Here is a 27,867-nt window from a genome sequence, read left to right on the forward strand (position 1 = left end):
CCTGAACAATCTAACAACTAGAGTGAGACAGCTTGAAACTAGAGCTGAGGATGCCGAAAACCACACCCAAAGGAGTAACATTTGCATAGTAGGTCTCCCTGAAAAATCAGAACATGGATCACAAGGCATGGAAGCGTTCCTTGAAGACTGGATAAAACAAATAATCCCACCAGAAGGGCTGTCTCCATTTTTCGCAATCGAAAGGGCGCATAGAGTGCCAACCAGACTACCCCCTCCAGGAGCAGGTCCAAGACCAGTGGTGGCCAAACTACTGCACTTTATAGATAGAGACTACATCCTTTCTCAGGCAAGACTCAAGGGGGACATCATGCTTGATAATCAACGAATAATGCTATTTCCAGACTTCACCAAAGAAACTCAGAAGCAAAGAGCATCCTTCAGAGACGCCAAGAAACAGCTCCGAACCGTGGGAATTCAATATGCTATGCTCTTCCCAGCCAAATTAAGAGTGGCACACGGAGATAGAACTCACTTCTTCACTTCACCCCAACTAGTGTGGGACTGGCTGGAAACGATGGAACAGCCCACACCCACTCCACAAAAAAAAAGACAAACGACGGCCAAAAAACAACGGAATGATGCATTCAGCCACAACCCAAGAAGAACACTAATAGACCAGCTACCATCTAAAGAAAGACTAGAAGCGGTATCTAACGTAGCTATAATAAGTGGAGGAAACCTGGCCACCACAAGATCAACTGAATCACTATCTGATCAAGACTCTAACTCGGGCCACACCTCCATTTCCTCCCAGGGCACTTCAGTCAGCATGCCAGAAGTAACACCAAAGTCCTCAGAAGAACTTTTTTGATCCTTTATTCTCGAAATAACAAGAACTCGAGGGAAAACACAAAAATATAGGTCACCCAGATGCCTCCAAAGAAATGAACAAAATACAGGAACCGTAAGAAGCAGTTGGAAACTCCAATTTAAATACTAACATTGCCTAATGACTCCTAGCTTCAACAGACTAACATTCTCTGCGAGGGAATTTAATACGTAGAGTCATTGACCTAAATGTGACAAGAACTATGCTTGAAATGTTTGAGATATAATAGAATTTACTTGGCCCAAAGGGCCAACCTAGAGATAGGTTTGAAGTCCCTGGTACATTGCCTCACCCAATAGTTACCAATCTTAGATTCAAAAGTTTGGACGGGGATAGTTCTAAATACCGGTCCTGGGGTAGGGAGGGGAGGGGGAGTTGGGGAAATTTACGTTCGAACAATAGGGGAATTACATCCAGCACCAATATGCTAATCACATTGTACCATATGGAAGCAAGAAGAAAGAAAACCCTGGGAAAGGATCAGAAGGGAGGTCACAACACACATCACTTTGACCATGTAATATGGATTTCCACCTGAAATACAAAATTCTTACTTGGAATGTTAGAGGCCTGAACAATATGAACAAAAGATATAAAATTTATAACCAACTTAAAAGGAGAGGCGCCCATATTGCAATATTACAAGAAACCCACTTACTGGAACAAGAGATCAACGCCCTGACGAAACGATGGCGAGGCCAGGTTTTCGCAACATCCTATTCAGCATTTGCCAGGGGAGTTCTAGTTTGGATACGCCCAGGGGTCCCCTTCCAAAAAACCCAAGAGATACTCGATAAAGAGGGCCGTTATGTCCTGATCACTGGAAGACTAGCGGGGAGAGATATTACAATAGGAGGAGTGTACGCCCCAAACCAGGAACAGGGTTCCTTCCTAGCTAGGAACTCAAGGGAATTAGGTCCTAACTTTACCCAAGCCACCCTAATAGGAGGAGACTTTAATTGCATTGCGGACCCTTTGCTTGATTGATCACCCCCCCCCCACCTTACAGGGATCACCAACCATTAAAACGGCTAAACAGTTTTTGGAGTGGCAACACCAGTGGGGATTTAGTGACTGCTGGAGACATGTCCACTCCACTACCAGAGATTACTCGTTCCATTGTACAATTCATGACCTACATGTTAGACTAGACAAATTCCTAGCCTCCCCCGAGTTACAAAGTGGAGTGTGCTCGGCAGATTACCTGTGTCGTACTCTCTCTGATCATAACCCATTCATGATTTCACTGTCCTGGGAGAGGGTGAGAACCTGCATTCCGACGTGGAGACTAAGGGCGGAAATGCTGGAAGATGTAGCTTTCATAAGCTCCATATCGGAATCCATAAAAAAAAATGTCAATGTCAATACGGGAACAGCAACTAGCAGGGCGATAGAATGGGAGGCTTTTAAGACCGTAATCTGAGGGAAATGTGTAGCAGACAATGTTGGGGTGAGGAGATCACTGGAACAAGATATCCCAAAACTTTAGAGAACCCTTAGAGAACTATAGCGCCAGAGACCTGAACACCCAGAAATTGCCTCTGACATCACATCTATTAAAGAGAAAGTAGCGGAGGCCACAGAAACACTATGTAAATTTGACTATAAGAAATATCTAGATAGACAACACACAGAAGGGGACAAAGCGAGCTCACTCCTAGCTTGGATGGCGGCACCCCCGAGACAGCAATCAATGATAGTGGAAATAGAAGGTATAGATGGAAACCATTTATTTGAACAAAAAGCAATTAACCAAAGATTTGCAAACTATTATGCACAACTATACGCCCCTCCCCCAGGACTGCTAACCTCCTCTCAGGTGAAATCTCTAGATGATCTCGACCTCCCACAGCTAGAGGAGAGAGAGTCACTAGCCATTGCTGAACCTATTTCGATACCCAAGATTAGAACAGCAATACAAAACATGGCCAGAGGGAAAGTAACTGGGGCAGATGGTCTCCCTGTGGAGTTCTATAGTGTATTCCTCGAACAAATTGCCCCACAGTTATGTAACCTATATAAAGAAGCCAAAGAAAAGAAAACCCTCCCTCTAACCACCAATGAGGCGATTATGATCCCCCTAGTAAAACCCAATAAACCAATGAGAGACATACGTTCATACCGCCCTCTTTCCATGCTAAACCTAGACTGCAAAACACTTAGTAAAATATTAGCTTCCCGGTTACTGCCCCTTATGTCACAACTAATCCATAAAGATCAAGCTGGATTCATTCCACAGCGCAACACTGCGCAGAATATACGGAGACTAATATCAATTATCCAATCGAGTTCCCCATCCCTACAACAGGCCGCAATAATTTCCGTTGACATAGAGAAAGCATTCGATAGGCTACGATGGGACTATCTGGAAAAAGTAATGCTGAAACTGGGCCTCGGGCCTGAATTTGTGAAATGGACGCAACTGCTTTACACGAAACCTTCAGCACGGGTACGTACGGGCAAAATAATCTCAGACTCCTATATAATCGGTAGAGGCACCAGACAGGGCTGCCCACTGTCCCTATTACTATTCGCCATAGCAGTGGAACCACTGGCCAGAATGGCCAGATCAGGGGTACACTATGTGGGACTTCTAGTAGGAGCACAGAGACACCATATTGCACTATATGCGGACGATATGCTAATTTTCCTTGGAGGCAAAGACAAGGAACTCCCAGGGGAGATGGCCATGTTAGGGAGTTTCGGCGAAGCATCAGGTCTTAAGATAAACTGGAAGAAATCCTCAATCTTACCGCTGGTAGAGGGAGTTCAAACAATAGCTGATACCAGGGGTCTCCCCTGAACTCCCGCCACATTCCGATATCTCGGCGTCAATATATATCACAAACCCTCAGACCTATTAGATGGGAACATATACACGGCAATCAGGAAACTTAAAACTGATATACAGTTCTGGAAGACACTACCCCTGACAGTAGCAATATTAAAAATGATAGTACTTCCAAGATTTCTATATTTCTTCTCCAGCATTCCCCTAATCATACCCAAAACAGTATTTAATGACTTAAACTCTATCATGTCTAACTTTATATGGGGACCGGGCAGACACAGGCTAGCTCTGAATATGCTTAAGAGACCTACCTTAGAGGGAGGACTTGCAGCCCCTGATATGGAAACCTACTATTGGGCAGGCCAACTACAATGGCTGGCAAGATTCCTAAGCGAAGATGCGTCAATTTTGGAATCACAGAACAATACTAGATCATTATCTCATACACTGTTGGAAGTACTAATATCCCCAGGAGGGAAAAAAATATATCACTGCCACCAGACTGGCAAGCAGTCAAATTCTCCTGGGAAAGAGTAGTCAGACACTCACATCTGCACACTCCATACGCACCTGACATTCCAATAACGAGCCTGGTAAGTATGTTAGGAAACCAAGCTTTAACCGGTTTAAATAAACTAATCAGACACAATATCACCACACTGGGAGACTTATTCCACAATGGGCAACTTAGGACCTTCGCCGAATTACGTGCGCAATTTGATATTCCTCCAGGAACATTCATAATATACTCGGCAATAACTAGAACCATTCTAAGAACCTGGAAACAGGGAACACAAGAACCACCCACACATGAGGGCTGCAGAGTTACTTGTACCAGAGGAGGTGATAGAGGCTTGGTATCCACACTATACAAAACATTAAAAAAAGACACTCTTACCCAACTAGATAACCTTAGACTAAAATGGCAAACTGAACTAGAGACCACAATAGAACCACAACAATGGGATAGAATTACCGCACATATATACCCAGTATCAAGAAATGCTCGTTTTAAACTAACATGTACATTTACCATAGAGCCTATCTCACTCCCCGTAGACTTGCCAAAATGTTCTCCTCCAGCGGAAATAACTGCCCCAGATGCAAGGAACCAGAAGCAGGACTAGAGCATATGCTTTGGAAATGCCAGCAGGTAGTCCCATTCTGGATAGAAGTATTTAAAACCTTGGAAACGATAACGGAATGCAGACTGCAACCTTCCCCAAAGTCAGCACTGTTGGGGGACTTTCCACGCCCAGCTAACAAAAAAAACAACTAATAAATGTATTGACTTAGCATTATTGCTAGTTAAAAGAGAAATAACGAGTCACTGGAAAGCATCGACTGTCCCTCAAATACAAGGATGGTTAAATGCAGTGTTAAAGTGGGCGGAAACAGAAGGACGTATATTACATAGAGAGGAAGTCCAAGGAAGGAGACCCAGAGATACCGCAAGCCAATGGGACACAATAATAGACAAACTTAAATACCCCGAAGAACCAGAATCAGATCACTCACGACACGTATCAGAGTTAAGCTCTGATGAAGCCTCTTAAAATACATGACTAGAAGTTAATGACCTGAAGAAACACGGACTCACTATACGGTACTCAATTATGTATTAGGAAATAAGCAAGAAATGTAATGATTGCTGGACGTAAGAAGGGAGGGAGGGAACAGTTGGGGAGTATTTAAGACACTGCAAATGGGAATGTTAACCCTTATTTTGAAAATTAATAAAAGATATTGTAGTAAAAAAAAAAAAAAAAAAAAAAAAAGTTGTTAGTTTGAGTTCTGGACATGTGAGTCTGTTAGTTTGATTGAATAGGGTAACTGAGGTATAGAGAAGGGAAGATTCCAGAAAGTATAATTTGGGCGATTATAGTAGTAAGATGAGGTTTGAGAATAGTCAAAGGATGGATAGAAGAAGGAAGACTCTAGAAAGGGATTGCAGAGATCATAGTAGTAAAGTGTAGTAAAATAAAGGTTTGGGGAGGACCATAGAAGGCAAGAATCTATAAAGTTGTTCTGTCCCATATGTGCATCTGTGGATACTTAGAGAATTAAAGAGCTAAGAAAAGTGTCTCATGTTTACAAATTGAGGATGTTCTGAACTCTTAAATGTACACTTTATTTGTGTTTTACAAGGTATAGAAGACTGTGTGGACTTTATTATTGGGGAAATTAACGGTAAAACCCGGCCCATCAGACCATAAAACAGGCCCACAAACAGCCAAAAAAGCAGTCCATAAACTGACCTGTCAGACCAGCCCATCAGGTACTGCCTGACTGCCCCATAGACCGGTCTAACCCAGTAGTGTGCCTATGTTGGTGGGGGGCAGCAGAGGAAGTGGGAAAAGCATACACCTATTTTTAATTAGAATGTGCAATTCACAAGTTGAAATCATGACACAGCCCAAGAGGTGGCAGCACCCTAAGCGCAGCAAGTCTCAGTGCCCTCAGGTGAGCATGGGTGGGGAAGGGAGGAAGGTGGTGGCACGCCATCCATACTGCCATTGTCAATGAGTTCCACTGTCTGTAAAATGCTCAACTCATGGGGGCGTGGTGATGGTCTCAGTAAATTCCAGAGAGCACAGGTTACACAGACTGCCAAGCAACATTTAGTTACTACCCACTAACCACACCCAGGGATGTCCGTAAGAAGCAGAATTGGCAGGCAGGGCTGAGAAGGCACGGAGGCAGGGCGTGAAAAGGAGTCGTGAGAAACGGAATCCACAGGTGTAATACCTTCCACTCTATCACAATTTATACAGGACGCCTGCTAGCAAAAACTGCAGCAAGCGCGAGATAAATGCATAGCCTGGCAATGGCAGACCCTCCCTTCCCTAGAGCACCACTCCCCCCGCCTGTTCCTCATCAGCACTGCCTCCCACTTACACCTCCTCACAGCAAATGGTAAATCAGAGCACTAATTTGCACGTAGTTGTGGATCCTTGCATAACTTATGCTAAGTAAAAATTGTTATGCATGGTTATTTCCCAATCCTTGGTATTGACTTGGAATAGCCAGATATAGGCACGGGGATACTGGCCAGAAACATTGTTTCTTGCCACAGAATATCCCTTCACCTAAATTCTACTCACTCGTATCATAGAAGTTAAAGGACGATTTCGCAGATATTGCCACACAAACAGTAGGAAAATTCTTGAATAAGAATGAAAATAACTTTCAGGAGAAATTAACGGGGCCTGTAAACACACGGCCTGCTTTATAGTTTTTTTTTAATCTCTCAACTGATTTAACCAAGTGTTCTCTTATTGTGAGTGTACGACACTTTGCTCTATAGCTTGCAGAATTTTTTTTTTTAAAAAGCACTGCATGAAACATACCTGCACATCAGGAGAAAATAATATGCAATTTATTACCATTGTTTTAGGACGGGCAAGGCAACAACAGTAATACAATAGCGCGACACACTGCAAATACACGAACCTATCAGAGTCAAACTCTCGTTTATGCAGTAAAGGACAACGCACTCAGTTGAGAACACCGTTATAGCACCCTCAGTTATTCTGGCCCCTCTGGACCGATTTAAAAAAAAGACTTGATGGTTATAACTTTCAAAAGTCGACCTTTCATCGTGCCACATTTGGGGCAGATTGGTCAAACGGTTTAGATTTAAAATGGCCCTCAAACAGTTTGTAATAGGCGAACTTAATTGCCATTACTCAAAAACTAAACAGAAGCACACGTTTGTGGCATGCAGTTAAGCTATTATTCATGTCTCTTAGTTTAGTGAATTTCTGTAGCTAAAAAAATCAACAAGTGTCAATTGAGTTTCATCGGTTTTTTATGATTTGAATGGGAACAGAGTTAAAGGTTGTATACCTCGATTTGTGTTTCATGTATTTTAACCGTTTGTGTTGTACCTCACCGTCCACCTTAACTCCTCATGAACAGAAGTTTTTTTTTTTTTTGGGGGGGGGGGCGGGGGTGGAGGTCTAAACGCACACATTTTCAAGTGTTTCTAAACGGTGTACAGGGAGTATGTACGTCTTCAACATAAATAATACAATATGTGCACAAATAGGACACAAATCACACTGGAGTTAATTGAAGCAGCTGGTTTAAAAAACATAGAGAGGAAAAAACGCACTTATAAAGGACGATTACAATGAATTGTGAATATTCTTACCCGATAATATTTAGTTGAAGGTACTATCCCAGATTTTTCCAAAAAGCTGAAAACAAAGTAACATCGTTTGAAACAAGAAACGTTAATTTAAAAAAGTTACACTGTCATTCTATACAGCACACACATCGGAGGTACAAAAACATTTGCACAGATCATGGCATGCGCAGGTGTCAGACATTATCGGAGTACTTCGAAAAATGTCTGCATATTAATTACCACTTCAACTCCTATTGTTACACATTCAGACTCAATACAAACCGTAAACACAATGACGCTGGTTAAACTGTCGATGCAGACGTTCCTCAATAAACCTTTAGCAAGGCTATCGCAGCCATTCTATATTAGCACCTTCTTACTGATCCATCCCAAAAACCAAAAGGCACTTGATGAGTTGCCTTGACTTCTTACAAGGCGATAAAAAGAAGCAGGTAAGGACAGGCCTTTAAGAGGGCAGGGTCCCGCCTGGCCTCAGACCTGGCAGTGATAAAACACTGACTAAGATTGGACGCTACCGGTCGCCGTGTTCATGTCCTTAAATTAACAAATAAATACACTGATTGATGTCTTCAAAATGACAGTAAAACCTCCTAAGGTACTCGGGGTCAACGATGTAGTACCAGTCTGCATTCGACATTTTACTTCATTGTACATTTCCAAAGAATATTTACTGTTTTCAGATGTTAGGTTTCTGCAGTTTTTTTATTATGCAACTTAACTTTTGTATACTGAATACTATGAACCGAGTCGCTCTGAAGTTGAGGCTTAAGGCAGCGTGGCTTTCTTACAGTGCACATCAGTGAAACAAAAAGGTAACATGTGTGTGTATATATATATATATATATTAGAAATGGGGTCTCTAGTTGGCAGGGGTATACACCCTTGTCCAAGTAGGGACCACAATCCTAGTCAGGGTAAGTCACAATCTAATCCAAATTATCCTGTGCCTACCCACCGGTAGCTTGGCACTGAGCAGTCAGGCTTAATTTAGAAGGCAATGTGTAAAGTATTTGTGCAGAATGTATACAATAACACAGTGAAAACACCATAAAACACCTATCAGGTTTAGAAAAATAGAGAATATTTATCAGAATAAAATACTCTTATAACAATGAAAATCCAATGTACACAAGCAAAGTTATGAATTTTTAAAGATTAAATCCAACTAGAGCACCTAGAAAATACAACAGCGCCAAACGTGCTATCACAGCGTAGTTGAAGGAGCCGTTCCCAGCAATCTGACACCACCAGTCACAGAGTCAAACGGACCCCCACGTACAGTACCTTTTGAAAACAAAAAACAGGGACGCACACGCAGTCGGAAAAAGGCATCGCTGGAGTCGGTGTGGCATCAGTCCCTTACAGCTTCTGAGGAAAGAGGCGTCGGTTCCGCGCTACGAAGCAGGTGAAGGAGAGGCGTCAGTTCCCTCCGGATGCAGAGGGAGATGATGCAGCGGCATCTGCGATGCGTCAATTCCTTGTGACCCAGTGGGGTCGCTGGTACTGGTCCGTCAGGACGTGATTTGTCGACTTTGCAGTGTCGCGATAACCGTGAGTGATGTCAGCAGAGTCGCAGCAACATCAGACTTGTATTGCAGGCGGTGGTCGTTGAGTGCTGCCAAGTCCACGGAGCGGGAGCAGGCTGCGGCATCGCTGAAGTCATTCCGAAGTCGCTGGAGTTCGGTACTAGCAAAAAGCTAGCAGTTGAGGTCTTTGCTGCCCCTGAGACTTCGGAACAGGTGTAAAGCTCACTCCAAGCCCATGGAGAGCACTTTTGGGGGAAGGCAGAGTTCTTCCAGCACCGTCAGAGGTCAGCAGGCAGGGGGCAACAGCAGGGCAGCAGTCCTTCTCAGCAAAGCGGTCCAGATAGACCTTTGGGCAGCCAGGCAGGTCTTCTGACAGAGTTCAGGTCCAGAAGTGTCTGAGTTTATGGGGTCAGAGACCCAGTTTATAGACCCAAAAATGCCTTTGAAATGGGAGAGACTTCAAACACTGGTTTTGAAGTGCACAAGTTCCCCTTTTAGCCCAGTCCTGTCTTCCAGGGTCCCAGGGATGGTTATCAGTCTTTTGTGTGAGGGCAAGCTATTGGCCTTTGAAATTTAAGCGTCAGGCCCTCCACCCTTCCAGCCCAGGAAGACCCATTCAGTATGCAGATGAATGCAGATGTGACTGAGTGTCCTGTGTTTGTGGTTGTTTGGGTGAAGTGCACAAGGGAGCTGTCAACCAGCACAGAACAGACATTGATTGGAGACTGGCTGTAAGGCACAGATGGTTTTAAGTGCAGGGACATGCTCACTTTCTGAAAGTGAGTGAATAGTAATATAAAATACAACCTCACCAAGCACCAAAACAGCTGGATGTACCAGCATGCCGATCTCAAATCTGGGACCTTTTGAAGTAAACTGCTGAGCCGATGCTGTAGATTTAATCCAACTTTCTTTCAATACTGCAACACCCACAACCGAGAGAGGCCAGTGTCAGCGACGGATCCAAGCAACTGACCGTCGTTGCCTGGCTACGTTTAACCGTACGCTTCAGAATGTGGAACCATACATAAACAAACATGAGCGCATCGCGCTCTTGAGAACCATAACATAAGTTAAAAAGAAACACTTACATGAACATCAAGATGTCGCTCGCCTGACTTAATTATGTTACATCTAACAACATTTCCCTCCTTTAATGAAGCAAAAATACATTTGACGAAGATAACATGACATTACATACAAATACACGGAGGTGCACGTGTAAATAAAAAAACAAAAAAACATTACATAATCATGAAACCTACTGGGTATTTTCCTTTCACAACTAATTAGCTCTCTTTTATGTGTAGCTTCAGACATGCTACTATCTCGGCCCATTACAGATGTTGACATTTAAGTGGAATCTTTGAATTCTTGATTAGATTGTAACCAATAAAACAAGTCACATTGATTTAACTCAGACTGGTGTCTTGCCTTTATTAAATCTGCTTGAGATTAATACAAATGCACTAAATTCCTTATTGTCCTTATTTGTCCTTATTTTCCTTATTTTAATTCCCTTTTTTTTCTAAAAGAGCAGAACCCTTTGTCACTCTAAACTTGAACTGGAGTGGAGTATTTAGATAAACCTTTACATACTCTCCTTGGTTTCACTTTCTGAGAATAACCACGGAAAAAGAGAGCATCATACTCTGCCAAGCCTAGAAATGAATGCAGTACTTCCTTGTCTACTGGAACCAAAGCAAATTGTAAAGCTTTAATTAAGGATAATTTTTGGTTAAATTCCATCTGATTGAATTGTTTGCCATAAATAATCTAATTGCTGAATGCCAAATTTGTATTTCTCTTTTCTAATTGTCATACCTACATCAGACAATTTGGTCCCAACCTTGTGAAGTGTTGTGTTATGTTCTTCCCAATTACTGCCAAAATCTAAAATATCATCCGGTAGGCCTGAACTCCATTCATGTCCTCTAGAAGGTTATCCATTAGTCTCTGAAAAATGCTAGCTGCTGAAGCTAGTCCAAAAGGCAGTTTGAGATATTTAAATGTGCTAAAAGAGGTATTAAAGTACATTAAGTTCTTGAAAATCAAGAGTAAGTGGTAGTTGATGATAAGCAGAACGCAAATCTATGATTGAAAAACACTTGGCCCCACCCAGTTTCGACCAATAACTCCTGCATTTTAGGAAGGGGATTATAGTCAATTAGAATATTCTTGTTGAGTGATCGTAGGTCAGTACATTGCCTCACCTCTCCAGATTATTTCCTAACTACAAAAACAGGAGAAAGCCATTCAGTTGACTCACAAGGCGCTATAACTCCATCAGGACATAAGGATTTAATAGAAGCTTTGAGATTGTTGCTTGAACTCAGTGGTATGGGATGTGCCTTATGAACTACTGGGCAGGCACCAGGTTTTCACCAAATGTGATGAGTAATACCTTTAACTGACCCAACTTGGTCTGAAAATAGATTAGGATACTGACTAACCAATTGTTGTATGTCTATTGTGTCAGTACTCTCAACCATGTTCATAATCATGGCCTTCTCATTAACATAATTGCTAAGTACTTTACCTAACATAATAGGATTCTCTGCCCATGTATCAGATAGAGACCCTTTTTGGCTAAGTCTATCCAACAAATTATGTTCCTTCCCCTAATGGCAACATACATTTTTGTGGTGATGTGTCTGCTCAAACATTCCAATCTAGAAACACAAAATCCGAACATTTCTACGTCAAACTCGGCAAAAGCCTTGTGTTAAAGTAACCTGTTCGCTCCAATTTTCATGAAAGGTTGTATCTGAAGTAGTAGTAGTAGGTGAGCCTGAATCAGCCACGATGTGAAGCTGAACATTTCCAATCTTTGCTAGACACAACAGACCCTTAATTCTAGGTTCATCCATTATGGCATTACATTCAATGGTCAAAATAACATTGGAAAGTTTTTCTGTAACAATATTCATACTGTCTTGAACATCAATATTATTAATGAGTGTTAGAAAAGGGGTTTCTGGTTGGCTAGGGTATGCACCTCAGCCAGGCAGAACTTACCCACTCTAGTCAGGGCAAGGGAGTTACACGTCCAAGATAACCCCTGCTCACCCCCTTGGCAGCTTGGCACGAGCAGTCAGGCTTAACCTGGAGGCAATGTGTAAAGCGTTTGCACAACACACACACACGTGACGCAATATCCCCACCACAAAGGAAACACAACACCAGATTATATGAAAATATACTGTATTGTACACACGGCAATTATCAGACCAAACATCACATATCAGTACTATCCTGCTACCTTAGCAGTTGTCAGAACGTTACACATTAGTTACTCTGCAACCTAGCAGTAGTCACACATAACACACAGGTTACTCAGTATTCTGCAACATAAGCAGTAGTCAGGAAAACACGTTATTACATCACAGCACTTGTCATAAGAATATCATAAAATGCCCATAGTAGAAACATTAGAAAACATATGGCAAGTTAGAAAAACATATTAGCAAGGATGTCCATAAAAGGAACATTTGCATACACATATGTAAAAACATCAAACACAGGTAGGTAATATATGAATCAAACAAAAGTCTGTAGAAAGAACTTTGGATTGCAACTATATTGGTCCTTTAAACAGTACCTGGTTGGATGAAGGTACTGTGCCTAGAAGGCGAACAATGGGGCCCCCGGCGCTCCTATGCGCAAAACGGGGGCCTCCCTTATACTCTGGGGTCAGAGGAGCGCAACATGCACCTCCTCTCTTTTATAGACAGGCCCCTCCAGGGACCGTGATTACTGGGGGCCCCCCAGGGCCTCACCCGGCCCTCACGAGGGGGGGCCAAAGCCAGCAAAAACAACTTAGGGCAGGAGGGGGGCACCACGCACCCCCTCCAGTTTAATGACAGGCCCCTCCCGGGACCCGCGATCTCTGGGGGCCTCCACTGGCCCTTCCACCAAAGGGGGGGCCCACAATAATGCCCGTTTTACCTAAACGCAGAAAAGGAGCGTCCTGTTCCTAACGCAGAGGCCAGGGGGAAGTGGGCACTCCCCGTGCCTTCCCCTGGTCCTGCTGTGAAGCCACAAGAAGATCAGACCCCTCCTGGGCCCCGAGCAGACACTCGCCTGCACCAGATGCGGTGCGCAAGTGTTCTTCCAGCTTCCCGGGCCGCTGCGGTGATCTTATTTAAAGGGGCACAATGCAGCCAGGAGCCTACGAGCTCCCAAGGCTCCATAAGCGCGCTGCAATCAGCGCTATGGCAGCCGCAACCACGGAGAAGCACCCCTCGTGAAGCAATGGATGCAGGGGTCAGGGGCCACAGCACCCTGCCCCTGGGGAGCAGAATCTTAAGACAAGGTCCTCAGGTGGAGGGCCCAGCTACAGGCCAGCACAAGGGAAAGGCAGCAAGTGGCAAGTCCTTCACAGTGACCAGGCAGGTCACAGGTCAGCACAGCAGCAGCAGTCCATGGCGGTTCCTGGTGAGTCCTTTCAGCCTTTGGTGTCCAGTTCCAAGATGATTCCAAGAGTCTCCAAATTGTGGGGAAAATTCCCCTGTACTTATAGTCAGTTCTTACAGTGTTTTACGATGGTAGGGAGAGGAGGTTCCAGACAGTTACAACTGGTTCTGGGAGTGCCCCCTCTCTCCTTTCAGCACAGGCTCCAAACATCAGTGGGGGGTTAACGACCCTATTGTGTGAGGCCAGGGCACAGTCTTTACAAATGCAGGTGTGCCCCGCCTCTCCCTTCTCTCAGCCCAGGAAGACTATTCAGTATGCAGATGCACCTCTGTGACACCTCCACCCTCCCTGTGTACAGGCTGTCTGAAAAGTATGCACAAAGGCCCAACTGTCACTCTGCCCAGACATGGATTGGAGTCAAGCTGCAAAACACCAGAGTCATAAGCACAGATAAATGCGCACTTTCTAGAAGTGGAATTTCTGTGATAGTAATAAAAAATAAACCCACACCAGTAAGCAGCATTTATTATCACCATCACAACCATACCAAACACGCCTACACTACCCCTCATAAATCAGACAATACCCCTTACAGATAAGGCAGGGCATTTCTAATGCAATCCTATGAGAAGGCAGCACTCACAGCAGTGAGACACCAAGTTAGGCTGTTTGTCACTACTAGGACAGGCCATGTAATATGGCACATGTCCTGCCTTTCTACATACATGGCACCCTGCCCATAGGGCTAGCTAGGGCGTACCTTAGGGGTGACTTACATGTAGTAAAAGGGGAGTTCTGGGCCTGGCAAGTAAGTTTAGATGCCAGGTCCCTGTGGCAGAAAACTGCGCACACAGGCCCTGCGCTAGCAGGCCTGAGACAGGTTTAAAAGTCTACTTCAGTGGGTGGCGCAAGCAGCGCTGGAGGCCCACTAGTAGTATTTAATTTACAGGCCCTGGGTATAGAGATACCACTGTACAAGGGACTTATAGGTAAATTAAATATGCCAATTAGGTATAAGCCAATCATACCAACTTTAGATGGGAGAGCACCTGCACTTTAGCACTGGTCAGCAGTGACAAAGTGCTCAGAGACCTAGAGCCAACAGCAAGAGGTCAGAAAAACCAGGAGGAAGGAGGCAAAAAGACTGGGGATGACCCTGCGTAAGGCAAAAAGTCCAACAATGAGGTATTAGTTTTTGTTGCTCTTACAATTGGGGAATGACCTATTTTTTTGTAAAGTAAGCATTTTTTTTTACCAATTGCTGGACAACTGGGATTGTTACTAACATGATTTTTAGACCCACATCTATAGCAAATGATTGTACCCCTTCTTGCTTGCATGCTGTTTTACCATTTTGCCTCCCACTTTTAATGCATTAACTGAATCATGAGTATCATCATTTGAAATCTATACAGCATTAATAGGGTGGTCTTCGTGAATGGCTTTAGTAGAAAACATAGACCTTTCAATGCTTTTAGCTAAGTCTATGGTTTCACGTGATGTGGAATTTCTACAAATTAGCAAGCTTACAAATTGATATCTAATATATATATAACAGTTAACTCCAAAATCACACTTGGTTGCCAAACTGAGTGCAGCAATGTATTCCTAAACTCCTTCATCCATGCTTTGCTTTCTTTTAAAGAAATTGTGTCTTTCTAAGATTATGCTTGGTTCATCAGCATATTGCTTCTCTAGACGTGCCAAAGCCTCTTAATTGACATTCCATATGTCATTAGTGTCACCTGCTCCATGTGGTGCTGGTATAGGAGGCAATTTGTCAAATACTTGTTGAACAGTAAAACCAATGCAACTATATAAGATTGCTACTTTTCTATTTGGTGCAAAATTAGTCGCATCAATGGCTGTTAAATTATTTTCAAAAATTCTAAGCTATTGGCGCCATATGATAGCTGGTTTGCCAAGAGTTTGTAGGAACGGAGGAGGAGGCTGTGAAATTTGCTGCCAACTAGCCTCGAGTGTAAAAATATGTATAGAAAGTAAATAAATAATTTATGTTGAAGTCCATAAAGTTAAAATACACACAGTTATGAAGGATGTGCTGGAACTGGTTAAAAACAATTTACCTAGTGTTGAAATGAAGAATCAAAATAAAAATAATGCCATCTAATGCTAATTTCCTCATGTGTATACTAGAAGACATACATGCTTATGCGCGATGAGCGCTGGTGCTGAAATCCTCGTAAATTATTTCAGTTTCTCCACAAAACAGAATTGTTCATGTGCATGTATCCTGCAAGCGCATGTCACCATAACACGCACACAGCGTAGGCGCGTGTGTTTAGAAGCTCGTGTGCGCTTATCTTACATGTGCGTGTCCCAGTAATGCGCACAAAAATTTATGACTGTGTCGAGGAGGAGCACGCAATAGGAGTAGAGGGGTCCCAAAACTCGAATGCAATGCAACCCCACAAGATGGGCCGGAAACAGAAGAAACAGTAGGCATGAATGAGGAGCGTAAAATCCAGGTACAGCAGCAACCATCTGGGAGGTGTGTAGAGAATTGCTAAACAACAGCTGAACAGGCGCACCAAGGCCAGGAATCCAGAGATGACGGCAGAGAAAGTGAGAAGTGGTAAATCAAAGAAAAATGCTGGGAAGTCAAAATTAGGTTGGTGGGTGTCTAGATTACAGGTTGAATCGCTAATTGCCAAGCTGAAATAAACTGCTGAGCCAATGCTGCAGATTTAATCCAACTTTATTTCACTACTGCAACACCCACAACCGAGAGCATCTGGTGTCAGCGATAGACCCAAACAACTGACCGTTGTTGCTTGGCTTTGCTTAACCGTACACTACAGAATGTGGAACCTTACATAAAAAGCATGAGCGTGTTGTTCTCTTGAGAACCATAACATACGCTGAAAAGAAACACTTACATGAGCATCAATGTGTCGCTTGCACAACTTAATTATGTTACATCTAACAACTTTCAGATGTTAAGCGACCACTCCACAGAACTGGGACGGCATTAAAGAATCAGTGGTTAGATAACATATACCTCAGAAAGAGAGTTAACTTACTGCTCTGATGGATACTTTTAACCACAAATTCCTTATCAGTAGAATAGATACAAAAGCAGTAATTCCCCAAGTAGAGGGTCTTTGGACTTGCTTCAGACCAGAACATTCTGCAGACAGTTCAGGTGAAATGCTCTTCCCGTCTGATCTGATTAGCAATGCAGTAGTGCTTTGTGAATGTGTGCACAGACACCCTGCCACAGCCTGGCAGATGTTAAGGATGGGTATTCCATGTGCTAATGCCATGGTGGAAGCCTCAACCCTAGAGGAATGGGTTCTCAGTCATTTTGGAGAGTGCTTCTTGGCTAGTGCATAACAGATCTTAATGCAGAAGACTATCCACCTTGACAAAGTCTCTTTCTTCATCGCCTTACCATTCTTTGCCCCGATACCTCATACAAAGCTGATCGTTTCCCTAATGGTCTTTGGCGTGATCAATGCCAAAGCTCAAGGCTCTTTTTGGGGTCAAGTCACTGGAGTGTCTCTTCCTCTTTCGAGGGGGTAAGACAGAGCAAAAAACATTGGGAGGGTGATGAGCTGCTCAATGTGAAAAGGGTCACAAGTTTTGGCTAAAAGCCCACTCTGGTCATCAGCACTAGGTGGCTTAGGGCACCTATGCTGAAAAAGTCTTGTTACTTGGAGGAAAACAGTTTTGAGAGTCATAAGATGCAGCGGGAAGGTATTCATTGGCTCAAAGGGAGTGCACATGATAAAAGTCAGAACCAACAGTGGCATCACAAATGGTTTGGGAGGGAACATGTATGCCAAACCATTAATAAACAGCATTACAAACAGCTCTCTTAAATAAAGATAGTTTATCCTGTTAATGCAAAAGGGTAGACTGATAACCTTTATTAGTGATCACTGTAAGACCTTGCTGGGTCAAGGACAAAACAAACAATAAAACATCCGACAGTATGGCTTGCAAAGACTCTGTATTGCAGACTCCACACCTGGCCACAAACTTGTTGCTGAGCCCGGCATACACAGAATTCAAAGACAGAGGTCTGACACCAAGGATGACCTCCACAATCTCAAGTGGCCTTTCAAATGCAGTCAACAAATGCCACTAAATCTCCAATCATGGAGATTGTGCAGGTCCAGCTGCAGAACCCAACCTTGCTGCTGTGACAGAAAATTATTCTGCAATGGTAGCCCAATCGGACGAGAGATGCTCATGCCCAGGATTTTCAGGTACCACACTCATCTGGCCCAATCCGGAGACACTAGGATGACATGGGCCCTGTCATTATTCATTTTCTCTAGAAATCAAGGCAGAAAAGGAAGTTGCGGAAAGGAGTATAGTAGCTCACTGTTTCACTCTAGCCTGAATGGGTCTCCTAGAGTTAGCATTCTTCTGAGCTCCATTTCACAGATGTTTTGACAATAAAATCCAGATAAGGTTGTCCCCACAGTCAGAAGATGCCTTGTGCCACCTTGGGATTCAACCACCATTCATGATCCACCAGTCATTGTCTGCAGAACCCGTCCAACCTGACGTTTAAAGATCCCAACAGGTGATCATTAGTGTTGGACTGGACTACAAGGCATTATGGCAGTGGCAACATGGCTTGTCTGGCAGGTAAGTGTGTGGGCTGTTTTCTGGCTGTGTTTGGGACTTTTTATGGTCTGGTTGCCTTTATAGTACCACAAATATTCAGAGCAGCAAGCACAAATGCAAGCAGTTTCCCATATTTTGCAAAACACCAAAACAGCATGCCTTCACAAGGTAAAAAATGCCAGATTTGCAATTGTGAGCCACTATTGAGCTATCTGATTCGCTAATCAAGGCCACTTTTATCTTGCCTCCCAGGGCAATTTTCTGTGCCAGTCTGACTGCAAAAATCAGAAAAATGCCCAGATGAACCAGCCAACTACAAACGTGCAGCATCTTTTGACACAGGCCCTAGAGCCCCACTCCCGATTGTTGTTGTACCACTTGGAGATGGTACTTTTCTTGAGTACCTGCCCTGGTCTTTCCTTGATGGATGGCAGGGCGGCCTTTAACACCAGAGAAATGGCCAGCAACTCCCACAGTTCTCTGATCTCCACCTCCTCCAGGTGAACTCCCCATCCCAGCAAGGATGCATCCTTCACAATCGTCATCTCTGGGTGGGGAAAGACATGGGTCTGCCACTAGTCAGGTTGCAGCCAAGCAGCCACCACTGCAGATTGTATGCAGTCTCCTCTGAAAACTGTGTGACATCCAACAGATTTCCTTGGTTCTGCACCAACTGAGACTTTAGATCCCAATGCAGAGTCCACATATGCCACCCAGTGAAGTGGACAAATGGAATGCATGAGATCATTAGGCCAAGAAGCCTCACAACTGCTCTCACCGATGTCCACGACTGAGGCTGATACATCGGGATCACCATTCGAATATCATGGAGTTGCTGTGAGAGAGGAACAGACCTGCACTGTACAGCATTTAGATGAACTCTGCTAAAAAAGTCTCTGTGAAGGAGTCAGGTGTGTCTTTGGCTCGTTGACTGAGAACCCCAAAACTGTCAAAAGGTTCACTGTCATCTGGAGATAGTCTATGAATGTGCTGATCTCACCTTCAACAGGCAATCGCAATGGAATGGGGAAAACTGGTATCCCCATTCTTCAAAGATGGGCAGCAACAGCCTCTGTCAATTTCGTGAACACCAGTGAGGCACTGGTGACGATGAAGGAGGGCACAGCAATCTGAAAATGCTCCTGGCCGACAGTGGACCATAGATAACATCTGTGGCCCTGCAGCACAGGCATGATAGTAAAGTCTTATTGTTAAATGTTTTATAGTTGTTCGAACAGCTCCATATGACTAACAGAGGGTGCTGAACAATTAATCAAAAAAAGGATAGTGCATGTGTGTTAAGGTAATTCTGTTTATTTTTCTTGTGTTATGATTTGCTGATGAAATGATGCATTTGCTCTCACCATGATGAATCAGCAGACCAGTTAATGTTCTAAGCATGAATTGTGAATGAAATCCCATAGATTGAGCCAGATTTGTAGAGTCTTCAAGACAATTACTTGTGCCGTTTTATTTTAATTTTCTAATAAAAGTCTTTACATTTTCATTGGGCTAGAACTCAGTTACTGAGTGTGGACCATTCATTCCGTCGTACCTTAATTCCTAATGAATTACATTACTCTGCTAATTAGAGGCTTTGGGAGGTGTCTCAATACCTCATGTAGGTATGTAGGACACATTGCCTCATGAAATTGAAGTTTAACGCCATCTCCTAACCAGTAAACTATGGGGGAACTGGTTGAGGTAAGTTTTAAGGTGTTTAAAATTTGAGGTACCATTTTGCTCCCACACCAACTCATCCCTATCTTCGAGGTTGGCGATTTCTCGATGGCCAATCTGGATAGCAGAGCTCGTACCTCTAACAGTAAAAGGAATAGCTGTTCCACTGAGAGACGCGTCAATGTGGGCAGAATCTATGGTGAGTTAGCAAGAAACGGGAATGCAAAGCCAAGGTGGATGACATGAAGGACCCATTTCTCAGATGTGCTGAACTGTCACAATGACAGAAAATATCAAACCCTGCCCTCCTCCACCCTCCCAAACCAAGTGATTGTGTGCTGCAAACTGCAAACTAATCCTGCGGAGGAAGAGGACTGAGAAGATTGGTGCCATTGGCGACCTGCATGTTGTCAATTGCCTGGCTTTCCTTGAAGTTGCCCAGTCCAGAATCAGGTTTTTCCTCAAAATGGCAGTATCTATCAAAAGGCATGTCCATGAGGGATGCCTCCAAATCTCCCCAAAAGCCTGTGGATCTCATCCATGCATGGCACCAAAGCACCACACTGTGCCAACTGCTCGCCCCAAACAGTCAGTATCATTGAGGCCAGTTGAATTTACATATTTTGCTAGATCCTGAATGGTTTGAGCCAAAGACGCCCTTAACTCTTCTGCCATCATGATCTTGCTGGCCATGTCCCAGAGGGCATGCCTATCACAGCCTAGTAGACAACTGGCATCGACCAACCTCAAGGCTATTATAGCTGAAGTTAACATCTGTTTCCCCAAACACCCAAATTTGTTTTGACTCTGTCTAGGGGGGCCGGGTGAGGCCGTCGTGGGGAATAAATTAGGATTCACCTCGCTGGTGGAAACTTGGACCACCAAACATTCAGGTGTAGGATACTACACAGGAAAATCAGGATCCCAGGCACTTGTGTAAGGAATCTGGCCACCTGTCTGTTCACTAAAGGTCAAGAGCAAGGTTTAACTCGAGTGCCCAAAAGGGTGTTGAGAAGATCATGTTAAACTGTAGTAAGGGTTCAGAAGAAGATAGCCCAAGCTGAAATTCTTCAGTAAGCACATTTGTTTTAACCTCAACCGAAGGAAGGTGTAAGTCCTCAACCTAAGAGGCAACTTTGATAACCAAAGCAAAGGAAGAGTTCTCTTCTGTGGACAGCTTTACAGAGGATATCAATGCGGTATCACAGGAAGTACGAAGCCCACTGGCCTCCTGTAAATACATATTGCAAGGTTATGCCACTTTTTGCATGATCACCCCTCACGTTTGGGACCGATGCAGTTGGCTTTTCAACTCAGAGTGCACTGAGGTGTGCTAACCAGACCTCAGTCCCAGTGCTCAGACTCTTGAAAGTGTGTGTTTAATTTGCTTTTCCCCAAATGGTATTCATTAACTACTTATAAGTCCCTAGTATTTGGTGCCAGGGGTACCCAGGGCTGTAAATTAAAGTGCCCTTCATGGGCTGTAGCACTTACTGTGCCACGAAAAGTGTGACAAAATAAAACATGTCTCTCAGCCTGCCACTGCACATTAGTAGAGCAGGTTTAAACGGCTAACTTGACTTTGCATTTACACCAATGACAAAGTCCAGACCTTCTTTTTTCATATATAGAAGCCACCCCTAAGCCAGGCCTGTCAAACCCTAAGGCAGGGTGCTGTATATTACAAAACAGGACACCTGTATTATATGTTATATGTCCTAACAGCGAAAACCCCAAATTGTCATTTTTTACTGTGGAAAGGCAACTAGCCCCACTGTTGAGTACAGGTTTACAAGCTGACCACTCAGTTGTTGTGTTAACGTCTGAATAGGACTGTTAAACTTGGTATTTCAAGGTATCAAAAGAACCGCTACATTAAACCAGACTTAACCGCTTAAGTTGAATTTAATTCAACTTTTACGTAAAAGCAACTTTTAGAAAGTGTTCAATCTGTTGCCAAAGTTTTCCAGTGGCCATCTGCAGATGCTGGCCACAAGACAGCCTTCTGTCGTTATGTGAGAGGTGTGAACGACTCCCCACAAAGGGCACAATAGTGGCCTGCCATTGGAAGAGGTGTTACACCTCCCTTGCAGGAAACCATACAGGGTGTGAACCCAAAAGGCAAGCTTCAAAGGGGAAGCAGCTTTTGAAGGGCAAATGGTAGACACACAAGAAAAGCTGCTCCTTTTTTCTGGTAGACAAGCTGGGGTCAGGAACAGAGAGGAGAAAGCAGTCACTAAACCAGTTTTACTGTGGACATATAGCTCTCAAGCCGCCACACCTCTAGGGTAGGCTAACAAGATTACCAAACCAAGAGAAGGGTTTTGCCATCTTGGGAGTGGGAATAATATGGCATTCTGGGATAGATGGATGCCACATTTTCCAGGAAGACGTCATCGGGAGGGGACCTGGTGGACCATTGTCTAGTAGTCACAGCATTCTCCACTCCCTGAGGGCATAGTTTGGGCATAAACGTGGTACTCCTGGCACCCAGACCACAGATCCCATCAGCATTAGAGAGAGGACTGAATGAGAAGTGTCCTGCTGTTCCTTGGTCCCAGCAAAGACAGTCTGCATTAACGACTGCATCAAAGACTATCCCATCAACCGAATAAGCATCCGCAGCATCCTTCCTCATCCAGTATCCCTAGCATCAGGACCACTCCACTTGTTGTCTATGGGGGTTTGCCGATAGAGCCTGGACTGCAGACTGCTTTTTCTAAACAGTAACTGTCCTGCCAATCCCTTACAGGCCCCAATAACTTGATCCTTGCTGGATGTAGTCATACAAAGCGTTCCAGAGTACCAAACACAACTTTACTAAAGTTTTCTAAAGTCTGCAAAGTAACCACTTTGGCAGTTGCCAATGCTTGTTTGTATTTTGAGTGAAAACTGTGGTTGACCATTTGCTTATTAATTTATATCTTTGGAACCCTTTGTTGGATTCTGTTCACTTTTGTGTCTAACAATCCTTAATCATAAGATATATTTTTATAAAAGGTGACAAGTTTTCTTTGTCTTTTTTATTCAACTGTTTTGGTACTTTTTATTCCTTTGCACTTGTCCCTTCAATTAATGTCTGACTGTTCAAAGTCACAGCTCACTAGGGTTGGGCTAAGGTTTTACAAATAAGACTTCCCGAACCAAACAAAGGGTTTGTGAGTTTATTACATGGTGAGGTCACACATCCACACCATTTAATAAACCATATTTCCTCACACACATAAAGATTATCATAATGTCAAGTTAAGTCATCCTTATCATCTATATTGTCTTCTCCAAGCGGTGGTACACTCTAATGAGTCAGACCCGAAGAGTTGGTGGAGCAACTGAGAATCGCTCCGTGATAGCAGACGTTTTTTTCTGAATCAGACAAAAGGGAGACATTGACTGAGATTGAATTTAATGTGTTCTTCTGTCAGATGACCGCAGTGGGAAGAAACTTTAATTTAGTTATGGAACTGTAAATGGATACTAGAGATCCTTCCACATCCTGTAGTACTACACCACTTCCAAAAGTGAGTCATCCCAATTTACCTATGAAATGCACAACCTATGACTCATCTGAATGAAAAAGAATACCATCTATCACTCAAATTGTCGTATAGATTACTTTTTCATGCCGACAGCAAAGTTGTCTAGTATACGCCCCAGATCAGACCACGCACTGATGGAGATAGCCCGTGCTCATTAGGGAATTGACAATAGAGGACACTGGTGGCTTATCGCCCGGTGATTGCTAGATTCAGATGTCTCACAAATTTGTCAGGGAAGAAATGACAGTTGACTTTGTACTAACTCAATCCTCTGTTTTCCCCAGGCCTCAATTAAGGGAGGCCTTCAAAACTGGCACAGTGGTTAAAACAATTTACTACCTGGCTGATGTAACCAAAGAATGTGAAATAAAGGCCACCTCACTTAAACATAATTATGACACAAGACAAGAGCCTTCCATTAACACAACGCAGAAACTCTTTCCAATTAGAAACTGCCAGAGTATCCTTAAACAATCTCCTGTTGCATACTGTCAACCTTCGTAAGGTGGAATCTAAACAAAGAGCATTCTCAAGGGAGGACAACACAGCAAACTCCTTTACTGGTGCTCTGGTCACTAAAAAGAGATCAGAATAATAGCCAACAGTTGAGACACAAATATAGGACTAATAACAACCTCTTGAAATTTCTGAAACCTTTGCCAAATACTGCAATCTACCCAGGTCCAACTTTGAACCACTCAGAATCACAACTGAGATTAAAAACCAGATAATAAATGACCTTATAATATTAGATTTAATAAGCACATGTGAAAAATAGGCATACATCAGTCATCAGAATCACCACAGAGGAAATAAAGGAAGCTAGGAACAGAATGCCTACTGGCAAAACACCAGCCGTAACAGAGTCCCACTGGAAGGCTAAAAGATAAATAAAAATACTAATATTTGATTAGATGTGAGAAGTTGACAATGTACGAAGAACAAAGCAGAATGGCTTAATTCCATATAATTTGAGAGGCACCAAGACAACAGTTACACTAAAACCCAATAACCCCTCATGTGAATGTAACAGGGATGTGGAATTCCTATTGCCTGATGCCCGGGACATATTGTTTGTGGTCAAGGGCAACAAGTTTTCATGTTTATTTAGTCCATGGGACAAGTAGGCCCAACCCCCTGCAGTACAAACCCTTTGGGTGCCAGGCCAAAGAGAAAGGAACTGTCTGCAGTTGAGGTAATGTGTGTCGATATGTTAATGCTGTTCTAACTTGTATTTAAGGTTCATTAATGAAAAGCCTTCATTATTAGGGTGAGTGCTGTAAATAAACATTTTAAGGTCACACTGCACTACTGACAGTGGTTCCAGTAAAAAAAAAAAAAGTGTACACATATTTGAAAAATTTAACAATATGAGGCTAAGTATTATGCTCCCACAATGCTCTCTGATTAGATGCAAATGTTTTCATAAGCTTATAAGCAAGAGTGTTGATTCTTTGCTTTCAAAATAAAATGTTCAGGAAAAAAATGCAAGTAGGAAAAGAAATGTATTGCTACTATGAAATTTTAGGTGCTATTTCTTCGACGCATCATTTAGTAAAATGTGTTGTATGCTAGCATTTTCAAAAAATATTCATAATGGAAAAATCAGTGTAGCCATTTTCAACAAGATTATGGGAAGCATGAAAATAAACAAGCACTGGCAAAGCCAACCAATCCAACATTTTTTGTGAGTTTTTTGGTTTTGTCATGGCTTTTGTAACACTTTATTGTTGTGGGAGCTGCCAGGCCTTCACCATTGTAACCAGTACAGGCAAAAAAAAAAAAAAAAAAAAAAAAGGGTTTTGGGCTCAAAAAACCACACATTGCCACCAGTGGCGTAACAAAGGCCTGTACCCCTCTGTCGGGGGGCTCCCCAGCACAGCACCTGCCCAGAATGGGTCTGGAGAGGAGGGGTGGGCTCCATGTTCCTTGCATGGGAGCCCCCTCCAGTTTTGTTACGCCACTGATTGTCTCAGTAGTTCCTGGCACTGAACAAAACTACTTTGTGTGCTAATATGCCCCTTGTGAAATATCAGACTGCAATCACTCACAGTGAAGCCAGCCGTTAGATAGAGAGAGAAAAAGAAGTTTAATAAAAGCAAAATGTCTTAATGCAGGACCTAATAAGAGACACAATTCTTAAAGAAAGTCACAAAAGTATGCCCATGGTATATATCTTTCTATTAGTGGCTTTCATGAATTCACAAGAACTTACAGACGTGGGCTAGGAAATAGTACTCCTAGAAAAAATTTGTGAACTGTATTTTAGCACGAGCAAATATGCATGTGTAGATTTGCTCATGTGAAAATCTATTGAGCGTTTACAGTTTCCCTCGAACCCTGGAAGAACTTCTACTTCTGACATTGTCAGGAGTACATTTCCAACCTTTCTCATTATGGGAAAAAATTAGAGAAGAGCTAGTAAAAATCTTTTAAACATGGAAGTTAGTAGGTTTGAAGAATCAAAGGCATTCCAGTCTTGGAACTATTGCTTACTGCTTCCTCCAGCCCCAGTATGTACATCTGCAGAAAGATGGCAAAATAAGGAAATTGCTATAGTAGGGATTTAAATTGCAAGTATTCAAGCCTTATTATAGAAGCATCCCTTAGCATAACCAGAGAGGCTATTATTAGAGCTCTTACATAATGAGATTGCTGCCATAATTTGTCACTGCACTACATGGAACCAAAGGGACAAGTAGATTCTTTACAGGACAAGTAGATTTAAGAAGCAACCTGTCCCATGGACAAGTAGTTATTTTATTAAATTCCACACCCCTGATGCAAGTCATTAATTCCCATCTCACAAACCAATACCAAGACTAAAATCCTTGTCAAATACATTGGTAAAAGTAATCAGATCAGTCATCCACTGGGACTAAAATGTTATTGTGCGTAAACATAGCACCTGCTTTCCATCAGATGCCTACAGGGAGCACCTGCGAAAGCGGGAGAAATACATAGCCACTCTGTGCTAGTTATGATACACTTTGAGAAAGCTTTCCACTTGCTTAATTTGCACATTCTTCTTCATGTCCTCAAAGAGATTAACTTCAACCTTCTCTTTATGCACTAATGCACACTGGGCACCATTTATAGAAACCTTCTCTATGCTCTTTCCCCTAGAATATGGTGCCAGACAGGGATGTCTGCTTTCCCTCCCCCTGTTTGCTTTAGCTGAATGGTTCAGGCAAGATGCTCAAATGAGATTCATATGGAGATGGCCTTTTGAAAAATGGGTGTTTTTAAACAATGACTACATTGTCCTGCATACACAGTGAGCCTATCACACTTTAACTAGATTAACAAATATCCTATGAATATATGGTGATGCTTCACTCCTCAAAGTAAATACATGGGTATGCACTTATTTGTGCCTGCAAACATGTTGGGATCTAACCACAGTCGCACTAATGCGTCAGGACACAAAAGACCATAATCAGATGAGTTCTTAGCCGAGATGGTCTGAGCTTTCTAGCTACGCTACTTTAGTTGTTTAAGGGAACTGTAAAGTAACCTTGAGGGGAGAGAGAATAATTAAAGCCATTAATCCATCTCCCCAACTATATCTTGTGAACTGAAGCAAGTATTATGGCTTATAGAAGAATAAAGTGATTACCCATTTTCTACATTACTGTGTTGAGGTAGTTTCATCTGAAGCCTGTGTCTGAGTTAGTTTTACTTAAGAAGGATGCTGATCACCTCACCAACACCAAGAGTCATGCTTCAACATAAGGGGCACTCCTCATCAGCAACAGGATGGTGATAGGCGAGATCACCAAGAGTTCCATTTTTGGTTTTATTGTGTGCGCCCTATAGAGGTATTTATATAGGTTTCATATGGAAACTATCCTCAAAATAGAAATAGGTAAAGTAGGTAATCCCCCCTTCTTATTTAAGCATAGTAATTGCCTATGTTCACAGTTTAATGACACTGCCCAAAATAAAGGATGACTGCTTCAATGGCAACAATCTTCTTTAATACCCAAATCCAATAAAGACAAGATGGTTTATGCTTCTTAAGGGTCCCTTAATCTACTCAATTTTGATACTAAGCTTTTCACAAATGTTTGAGCATTTATCTCAACTCATCTACATACCACACTGTATCAACACAATCTCAGTTAGAATTCAAAGCACCACTGCCACCATCAGAAACGTTGTGAAGTTGACAGAATATTTACAATGTATGGGTCCTAGCGTACAGAATAATTTCCAGCAGAATATGATTCATAGCTACCGTAATTTTCCTAAGGAAGGCCCTCAAAAGGAACATGATCTCTACTCCATGAAGACTTTACATCAAGCAGATA

General features: G+C 42.8%; 1 protein-coding gene across 2 annotated transcripts in view; it reads right to left on the reverse strand.

Annotated features, from left to right (window-relative positions):
• RNASET2 (ribonuclease T2) overlaps positions 1 to 27,867 on the reverse strand; it is a 148,752-nt gene that overhangs the window by 34,002 nt on the left and 86,883 nt on the right. For both annotated transcript variants that reach the window (XM_069234489.1, XM_069234490.1), the window contains one exon: positions 7,798 to 7,843. In XM_069234489.1, the coding sequence (XP_069090590.1) occupies positions 7,798 to 7,843 (46 nt within the window). The remainder of the gene's footprint in view (positions 1 to 7,797; positions 7,844 to 27,867) is intronic.

The sequence above is a fragment of the Pleurodeles waltl genome, chromosome 5, assembly GCF_031143425.1.
Source record: "Pleurodeles waltl isolate 20211129_DDA chromosome 5, aPleWal1.hap1.20221129, whole genome shotgun sequence".
Taxonomy (NCBI): domain Eukaryota; kingdom Metazoa; phylum Chordata; class Amphibia; order Caudata; family Salamandridae; genus Pleurodeles; species Pleurodeles waltl.